The sequence below is a fragment of the Monodon monoceros genome, unplaced genomic scaffold (genome assembly GCF_005190385.1).
Source record: "Monodon monoceros isolate NGI ecotype Baffin Bay Population unplaced genomic scaffold, NGI_Narwhal_1 Super_Scaffold_21, whole genome shotgun sequence".
Classification (NCBI taxonomy): domain Eukaryota; kingdom Metazoa; phylum Chordata; class Mammalia; order Artiodactyla; family Monodontidae; genus Monodon; species Monodon monoceros.
This window is the reverse complement of record NW_021703778.1, coordinates 159,543,645-159,553,667: the sequence shown is the minus strand read 5'-3', so window position 1 is coordinate 159,553,667 and position 10,023 is coordinate 159,543,645. Positions and strand designations below refer to the sequence as shown.

Below are 10,023 nucleotides of genomic sequence, written 5' to 3'. Positions count from 1 at the left end.
AGGACACGGGGAGGGGGAAGGGTAAGCTGGGACGTAGTGAGAGAGTGGCATGGACATATATACACTACCAAATGTAAAATAGATAGCTAGTGGGAAGCAGCCGCATAGCACAGGGAGATCAGCTGGGTGCTTTGTGACCACCTAGAGGGATGGGATAGGGAGGGTTGGAGGGAGGGAGATGCAAGAGGGAGGAGATATGGGGACATATGTATAAGTATAACTGATTCACTTTGTTATAAAGCAGAAACTAACACACCATTGTAAAGCAATTATACTCCAATAAAGATGTTAAAAAATAATAATAATGGACAAATTCTGTTAATGGATATGAAGTTTCTATTGGGCATAGCAAAAGTGTTTCTAAATTGATTATAGTGATGGTTGCCTAACTGTGCATATGTTAAAAGCCATAAATGGCACACTTTAAAAGCAAGAATTGTGTGGTACATGAATATTATCTTTAAAAACTGTTATGTTAAAAAAAAGAACAACAACTCTGGATTTGTTAATGACAGTCATTAATGACCTCAGTGAGAGCAGCTGAGTAGTGGTAGGGGTTGAAGCCAGACTGAAGCGGGTCAAGAAACAAATGGAAGATGAGGAAGTAGGCAACAAACATCACCTGCCCTTTCAAGATGTTCTGACAAAGGAGATAATGGAGTTCTAGAAAGGGGAAGGTTTACAGGGACTGTGATGTTTTAAAAAGGAGAAAGAGAGAAAATCCAGTAGAGAGAAAATGTTGGAGCCCATAGAAACTTGAGTTTCAAACACTGGAAGAAGATCTATCTTCTCTGATTTAAAACAGGAAAAATATTTCTTCCTAGTATCTGTCTAAATATGACCTTTTCTTCCCTAAGATAACGTGGTGGCTTTCTCCAAGAGTTCCCGTCATTTACATTTTACCAATTACTCCTTATTAGTCAGGATTCAGGTAAGGGAAAGTATCACATTGCAAGAAATATAGCCTCCATGGGTTATAATTTAATCATTATGTAATCCTTATTCTTTTATCTCCAGAATTGGGCTTTAATACTGAGGACATAAAATGACAGCATCTCTCAAAAATGTTAAAATTTTAGTCAGCCAAAAATAGGACTAAGGCCATCAATATGGAAGGATGTACAACTGTGGTTATTTTCAAATCAATAGATAAACTTTTTCCCCTAATATCTGAGCCTAGATAACCATTTTAGAACTCTGGAACATATCCATAGATCATTCCAACTTGCCTATTCCCTAGAATTTAAAACTATCCAGTAATGGCCTTTTACCAAAACTTAATTTCTGGGTTCATTATTTTCCAAGACTGAGTCCTCCTGTGGTAGTTCTAAAATCTTTGTTATTTTTCTGAATGCTTAAATTCAATTCCAGCTGAAAGCTCTTGATAAAAATCCCTTATATTGGTCTTCCCTGGTGGTGCAGTGGTTAAGAATCCACCTGCCAATGCAGGGGACACGGGTTCGAGCTCCGGTCCGGGAAGATCCCACATGCTGCGGAGCAACTAAGCCCGTGCGCCACAACTACTGAGTCTGTGCTCTAGAGCCCGCGAGCCACAACTACTGAAGCCCGCACACCTAGAGCCCATGCTCCACAACAATAGAAGCCACCACAATGAGAAGCCTGCGCACCGTAACGAAGAGGAGCCCCCACTTGCCGCAACAAGAGAAAGCCTGCACGCAGCAACGAAGACCCAATGCAGCCAAAAATAATAAAAAAATTTTTAAATCCCTCATATTAATAAAGAGTTGGTGGTGGAAACTATAGTAATGTGTTATCTTTATTAATTTTCCTATTTCTAGGCCATAAATTATATCCTGATGGGTGATCTGATCCAGGGAAATACCATTCAGAAATGTAAAAGAACAGTGGTACCATAGGGAACTGGTTCAGATGTGACCCTTTTGGAAAGGAAGAACTTCTAACCTCAGCAATTATTCATTGTAGGCAGCCTTCTTGCCATATCTCGTTTTCATCAGCTGGAAGCCCAATAATGTTAGTTTCGGCTGAACAATTTATATATGGATAGAACACTTTTTTAATCATGGTAGAAGACAATTGTTAACCTTCCTGATATAGAAACGTTGGCACAGAAGCCAGAAGTTATACGGTCCAGAAATAATTTTGCTACAAAATATATGTAGCTTCTGATGCAGTGTTATGTCATCATTCTGCCCTTAGCCATCCTGACTCATTCTTTGCATTGGTGTTCACATTGAATTAACATAAATTTAAGACAAAAATCTCTCCATATCACCTTAGGAATGCTGGCTCATTAATTTTTTTGCTGTGTTAATAGTCCCTTATAATTCAACTTTACTAATGCATGTAACATTCATTTTAAACAACAGTAGCTTTATTTACAGGAGAAACACTAAGAGGAGATTTGACATAGTAGTTAAGAATACATACTCCAGGGCCACACAGAAATCTGCTGTTACCCTTATACCCATTCCTTTATAAACAATGTGCATTTGGCTCCCGAGTATGTGCTCTTAACCACTGTATTAAATGTGCATTTGAATCCCAGCTCCGCCATTTAATAGCTTTAGAATTTGGGCACGTAATTTGACTGCTCTGTGGCTCATTTTTTTCATGAGTAAAATGGGAGTAACAGCATTTCATAGGACTGCAATGGGAATTAAATGAATTACTCCATATCAAGTGCTCCAGAACAGTGCTGGGTACATACAACATCCTCAGTAAACGCTAGCCACTGTTATTAGTTCTTATTTTAAATTAACTAAGAAAATAATTCACAATATAAAATTTGAACCTAAATATTGCATACAGTGTTAGGAAATCTGATCATGCTTGAGGAAATTCTCGCAAGCTGAACGAGCACTGGCGTATCATGGAGAACCAGGGGAGGTTCAAGCCTGAAGTGCAGGAGCAGGTCTTGTTTCCAGCCTTACCAACCAGCAGTGTGACTCTGGGCGTGGCCTCCTCCTGTCCCATGGAGAGATTCATCTACATAGTCTCTGAAATTACTTCCAGCCTCAAACAATCTATTCCTTGAATTCACATTTTTTGTGTTCTGTCAGCTAAGTAGTACTATTTGTATAATCTGAACAGAAACAAATAAATACCTGTAAAATAGTTTTCATAAAGTTAAAAAAAGGTAAAGTAACAGAGATAGAGCCCAAAGCCCAAAATATGAATGAGTGGCCTTGGCCCTTTAACGCATTTCGTTGTATGAACACTTCAATGAGAATTCCACTAAATACTGGAGAGGAGAGCCTGTCTAGGATTTTACAACGCACAGTATTGGGTCCAGCCTAGCCTTCTCAGGGCTGACCACAGGGGACTTCTGGCCTATGACTCCATTTTTAATCCTGATATTCTTATATTGACAACATGATAGGCCATAAATAGCTTCTCAGGAAAAAGCAAAATTGATCGTACATCATTTCAAATAAAATTAGAATAAAGACTTGATTTCTAAGACTCCTGGACTTCTGGAAAACTTTTTATAACTGAGATGACTGAAATAAAAACTCCTGAAAAATAACGGAATGATGGTGTTTTATACACATTTATTTTAAAGCATAATATATAAGAAAAAGTAGAGTGTCTCACAAAGCATTTGATAAAAAATAGCTTTAAGTACAAATTTTAATCTCTAAAGTCTCTACCAAGGATAAGTATATACACTTTTAGTCATAAAAGTGCAATTTTAAAGGCAGATTTCAGACCTCTTAAGCTACATGATAGCTAATGGCCAGGACATTAAAAATGTGCATTTATAAAAATTTGAGGAAATTCATGAAAATGTTTTATAAACATTATAAACAAACATCTACCATATAATGTGGGAGGTTTCATAACCTGCTTACAAATGCTTAAATCCTGTCTTTTATAACATTATCTTATAAAGTTATTATTATAAAGTTTTAAACATTCTGGTTTAGATTTCCTTATGTCACCTTCGCTAATATCAAGCACAGGTCTGTACTACACATATATATATACACTACTTTTTCCCTTGCATAATGTTCCTCCCTAAGAATATCTTTAGTCTGAGGAAAACTCAGAGCATAGCAAAATGCTGCTTTAACTGCTTAATTAAATGTTGAGTGTCCACGTGATCTGGAAATGCTGCTTCAGACTTTTGAGCAGCAATGTAGCTCCTCTGTAGATCTCCCATCTGTAAGAAAGACCAGACCAGAATAAGACCACAGAATGAGAACCAGAAAAAAAAAAAAAAAGACATAGTATCTGCACAATGTAGAAACCCAAGGTGAATTGCTTAATTGTGCTACTTTGATTTAAAATTTTTTTCACCTAGATTACAACTCAATCTTGAAAAAATATGAGAAAAGTAAAATAACCAATTAATAAATAATTTCTGCTCTATTACAGTTGTCTTGATATGAATTCATAAACCTGTGTTTTCTTTTCCTGTCACTGATAGTTATCATAAAAATAAACTGATGTCTGCATGCTAAAACAGCCAGCTCGGTAAGAAAACTATTTGTAATGTACCACAGACAATGACATATTTTGATTAGGGTATTATCTTTTAGACAGAAAATTCAAGTAAAAACTATTGTATTTAAGATACAATAACATGCTCTGGGAGCTTTTAAATGGTTGCTAACACAGTAATGTTGGGCAGATAACCTGGTTTTAAAAGTTTATAAAGGACATATCTGATTTTCTTTTCTTTTTTTTCTTTTTTTTTTTTTGTGGTACGCGGGCCTCTCACTGCCGTGGCCTCTCCCATTGTGGAGCACAGGCTCCGGACGCGCAGGCTCAGCGGCCATGGCTCACGGGCCCAGCCGCTCCGCGGCATGTGGGATCTTCCCGGACCGGGGCACGAACCCATGTCCCCTGCATCGGCAGGCGGACTCTCAACCACTGTGCCACCAGGGAAGCCCGACATATCTGATTTTCAATAAACTTTGTGTTAAAGTCCAGTCCCCAAGGAAAACACACACAGTAACCGAATCCATCTGAATGTATCTTGATTCATGTATACATTTCTACAAAGAGAAAGCTTTTTAGTGAGTACACACCAAAAAAAACCAAAACAAATCTAGATCATTCACTTCTGGTAGTTTTTTGGTAACATGCATATGAATTAAAAACGTAAGTTTCCTTTTTTAAATCACAGCATTTCTTTTCAACATGCAATTTTCTCTTATGGAAATGTAGCCTTTGGCTTAAAGAAATATTTCATTTGCATTATATATTATTAAAATGTAATAATAGTCCTGAAAGAAAGGAATCAAGGCTTCTTTGTGGCTTAACTAAGTGGCAACACAGTGCAGTGGAAAATATGTGGGAATCCTTGGGAGCTGGGCATGAATTCTGCCATGGGACTCCAGGGAAGTCTTTTAAGTTCCAGAAGCCCTGGGTTCCATTAGAATATAAGCTGCATGAGGTACAGGTTTCTGTTTTACTCATTGCTAACATCCTCTGTGCCGACAACAGTGCCCGGTACGTAGCAGAGGCTCAACAAATGAAACATCAGTTGCATGAAAAAATGAGTAGGGGAGGTAAGTGTTACCTACATTGCAGGGTTGTTGAGAGAATTAGTGGTTCAGAGAGCACCTGGAACAGTGGCCCGCACTTAACACGCACTCAAAAATGACAACTTATGAATAACAGCTTATTTTATTTTCAAAACAGAAATGAAAGTGCAAATGACTTCACATTCATGCTATGAAAAATGATTTTTATAATGTCTTTTGGTCTATAAAGAGTCTTTACATCAGCAAACATTTTTAGCCATTTCCTTATCCTCAAAACTCACCTTCCATGTTAAAGTAAGGTTTCCAAGTAAAAGTCATTAGATGACTTTTGTTTGTTTCCTCTTATTGTTAAAATGGCACATGATTCCTTTTAGCTCTTGGATGTTAACTGACTTGTAACACAGTATCAGTGGTTGCATTTTTCCCATATTGTTCATAGCTAAAACAGCTTTCACTAATATCCCTAATTTTATAGCATCATGCCAGACTTGATGGCAATATGACCTACAAATAATATACAGGATTTCCTTGCTGCAAACGCTAATTACTAAGTCCTTCCCAAACCAGGAGTTAATGAATAGTTTTTCAATGATTAAATGTCATATTTGAAAACATAAAATAATTCTTCTGCAATCTATAATGGTGTTAAGTTTAGCTAATATTCAGTGATAAATATACTTAAAGTGTATTAAACTGTCCCTCGAAGTGAAGACATATGTGTACATAATAATTAAGTGTTGAAAAAAATAATCTCTCAGGAAGTTATGGGTAGAATGTCCTTATTTAACTGCACATTTTTTTAAAAGCAAGAAATAAAAACAAACAGGTCAGATGATAAATTGACAAAGAAAGAGAATACCTTATCAGAAACTGTTGCAAAATTAAAATGCGGTTCATACATGTGGGGTGCTAAAGATGAAGCGGTTTGTAACAGTGCTCTTGCCTGTGTTAAAAAAAAAAGGAAAGAAAAGAGAAACCAAAGCTATATGAGCATATATTAGCACTGTATTTGTGATTTTTTTTGTTTATTTTGGTAAAAGAATACTTTACCCAGGATAGGACTTTAATAAACATAACCCTGTAATAAATAAGATGAATTCCTCATGAAATACAACTTACTGATAACCAGGAACTACCTATATCTTGCCAAAATTATATTAATAATAAAATGCTTCAAAATATGGGAAAAATGATGGAATCCAAAAGTTATGTGAGAAACACTGATCTTACAAAGTTTATATTTCAGTATGATGTACAATTGAAAAATAATGCTCTCAATGCTAAAAAGTCTTATTAATCTAGTTTTTGTTGATGTTGATTGATTTAGTAGGCTTCTAATTACCTGTTCTCTAATGCAACAACAAAAACCACCAAAAAACCATTGTAAATTCAAATCCCCAATTTCTGTGCTGGATGACACTGAGCAAGCATTTATTATACTGCTGACCTGAAAATGACAACTGAAGGCGACTGAAAATGACAACCTTTCTGTTCTCTAAAGTACTCAAAAGACAAAATTCACATCATTTTTTTGTCCCCTCTAGACTCAAAGGATCACACATTGCAGAGACCACTGAGAGACACGGGATGCCCGTACACTCATTGTTAAGATCACAAACTCGGCATTCCAAGCTGCCGAACAGCCTTTCAACTTGTAGCCGATCTTCTATGCGTGACGCTGAGGACAAATTCTTTTATCTTTTTTTAATGGAAAATAAATAATAGTTTAAATAGGATGGTGGATATTAATTTTTTTGTTTTATGATTTGCTATTTTTTTAAATTGAGCTATCATTTTTAATAATAATGAAACCCTTCACCAAAACATTTCAAATCAATTGTATGCTGGAGAAACTACAGTAAGTAGGAGGGAAAGAAAATCACCAACATGGAAACAGAGAAAATCATAAAGAACACTTGCTTCAGATGGACACAGGCAAAGTTCTATGACAGAACAAGTTCCCGGTTTAGAGTAGTTAGTTTTTGTTTAAAAAATACAAATCCATCTTATTTACTTCGGGAAAATTTTGTGAAACAAAGGCAGCATCCAGTGACGTTTCTTTGCTTGTTTTATTAAGTTTATCAACGTGCTTAGGAGACCAGGCTGGAGGTTAACATCCTGGCGTGCTGCTCACTACGTCTGTGACCTTGGGTAGTTACTTACCCTCCTCTAGTCTGTTTCTTCATCTGTAAAACAGAGAATGTAATATCTATCGATGTTGATTGCCATTAATATTGTAAGAGTGTATTCAGAATTTTAAACTTGTTATGTAAATAATAACAGTAATAATAATACAATTTATTAAGCATCTATCCTGTGCTTTTACTACACCAAGGGCTTTGCATGCACGATCTGCTCATCTTCACAAGGAGACCTTCGGGTCAGTACTGTTATTACCCTATTTTATTTATGATCCACTCATTCCACCAATACTAAGCACCTACCAAGTGTCAGGCAATGTTTTCGATACTGAAAATATAGCAGTTAGAAGACAGAGAAGGTCCCTGCTTTCATGCAGCTAGCATTCTACATTCTACACATAAAGATGAAAATATCTGGTAAAATGTTAAGTACTGTGAAGAAAAAAATAGTAGGAGATGTGATAGCACCTGAGGGCTCCTTTAGACTGATGTTCAAGCAGGTCTTTCTAAAAAGGCGGTAATTAAGCTAAGACCTGAATGATAAAAAGAAAAGAGTCATTTCAGGATCCGAAAGTATTTTCCAAAGGCACTACAGTAAGAACAGGCACTGCCCAGCAGCAAGCAGCTAATGTTTCTGGAAGTCAGTAGTGAAGGAGTAGTGGCAAAAGATACAGTCTGGTGGGACCCAGAGGCTAGATTAGGTGGGGCCCCGTAGGCTAAGGTTTGAAGTTCAAATTTTATTCCAAGTGCAGGGAGAAGCCTTTGGAGGATGCTAAGCAACGTAGTAATAAAATAATCTTGTTTTTTAAAAATATCCTCTAGGCCAGCGGTCCCCAACCTTTTTGGCACCAGGGACCGATTTTGTGGAAGACAGGTTTTCCACGGGCGGGGGTGAGGGAGGGGGGCACGGTTCAGACGGCGATGCAAGCGATGGAGGCGATGCAGAATGGCAGATGAAGCTTCGCTCGCTCAGCCGCCGCTTGCCTCCTGCTGTGCCGCCCGGGTCCTAACAGGCTTCAGCCCAGGGGTTGGGGACCCCTGCTCTGGGCTGCTCTGAGGGAGATGTATTATAGGGTGCGCCTACTTGCTGATGGAAGTGGAAACAAAAGCAAGAGCTAGGAGACCCTTGTAGTCACCCAGGCAGGAGATGAGAGCAGCTTGGAGAAGGGAGCTGGGAGGGGAGGACTGAAGAGGTGGGGGTAGAACTGACAGGGCTCACTGGACAGCACGGAGGCAAAGGGTGGCAGGGAAGGCACTCAGAAAAGACAGGTTTCGAGGGTGGGTCCTAGGATTTTGGCTTGAGCAGCTGGATGGCGGATGTGGGGCGGTGTGAGTGGTGGAACAGTTCACGAAGACAGGGAAGCCTGGGGAGGTGCAGATTTGTCCTAATAAAATCAAGTGCTCTATTTTGGATACTGAAAGGTTAAGTAACTTGTCCAAGGTCACACTGCTAACACGTGACAGAGCTGGGATCAAACCCAGGCCAGTCAGACTCCAGAACTCATTTTAAAATTATAATGTAAAGAGAGCTGCACGTGACAGCTTTTCTTTGAAGAAAGAAGACTGTCCACAGTAACCCAGTAGTTCACTGACCTGTTCGACATGGCCCTTCCGCATCTCCAGCACGGCCAGGTTGTTGTAGGCCTCTGCGTGGTTATTGTTGTTGACCAGAGCCAGCCTGAAGCACTGATGGGCCAGATTTGTATCTCCTATTCCCTACAAAAGAAAAGCACAAACTCGTACACACGAATCCATTCACTTCCCCCGCCACCTCCGTCCTCCTTTCCTCATACAAATCTTGTGGCCACCACAGAATAAACAACATAGTAACAACACAGGAGTCAAGTGTGAATTGTACACAAGAGGATTTAACCTAAGAAGATAAAATGAGCTGCAGTGACCCCTAGCAATCTCCAAATTGCTAAAAAGACTGTAACCAAACCTGGATTTCCAATATCTGAAAACTTCTTCAAACTAACATGTGCCTACATTCTCTATTACAGAAATTATATTACAGAAACACCATACCACAGCTACATGTCCCAAGTTGTACCAGACGTCAGCTATCTCTTCTTCATTTTCAGCCAGAGAAAGGGCACGTTCAAATGAGGTCAGAGTCATATCATACTGCTGGGCATAGAAGCAACAGAGCCCCAGGTTGTTGAAAAGCTGGCAGTTATAGACACCCATCTGCAGGAGTCGCCTTTTGGAAAAAGAGCACACATAGTTTGGTGTCAGACCAACTTTATAAATATTAAGACATATTTTTTACAAAGTTAGAAATGAATTCACTTTATAATTTTTAATACCCTCCAAAGAACATAAAGTATTATAGTAAATGAAAAATATTTTAGAGCAAATACAAAAGCATGTCTTTTGTAATGGTACTAGTCATAGGAAATGCATCC

General features: G+C 38.3%; 1 protein-coding gene across 3 annotated transcripts in view; it reads right to left on the bottom strand.

Moving 5' to 3' along the window:
* Window positions 1-3,522: 3,522 nt before the first annotated feature.
* The window catches only part of TTC8 (tetratricopeptide repeat domain 8), a 50,633-nt gene continuing 44,132 nt past the window's right edge, over window positions 3,523-10,023 (bottom strand). For 2 of the 3 annotated variants that reach the window (XM_029239366.1, XM_029239367.1), the window contains exons 11-14: window positions 9,644-9,818; window positions 9,209-9,331; window positions 6,334-6,417; window positions 3,523-4,144 (exon numbers count right to left, since the gene is read on the bottom strand). In XM_029239366.1, coding sequence (XP_029095199.1) covers window positions 4,028-4,144; window positions 6,334-6,417; window positions 9,209-9,331; window positions 9,644-9,818 — 499 coding nt within the window. In that variant the 3' untranslated portion in view covers window positions 3,523-4,027. The remainder of the gene's footprint in view (window positions 4,145-6,333; window positions 6,418-9,208; window positions 9,332-9,643; window positions 9,819-10,023) is intronic. The other variant, XR_003796068.1, reaches the window with a different exon arrangement.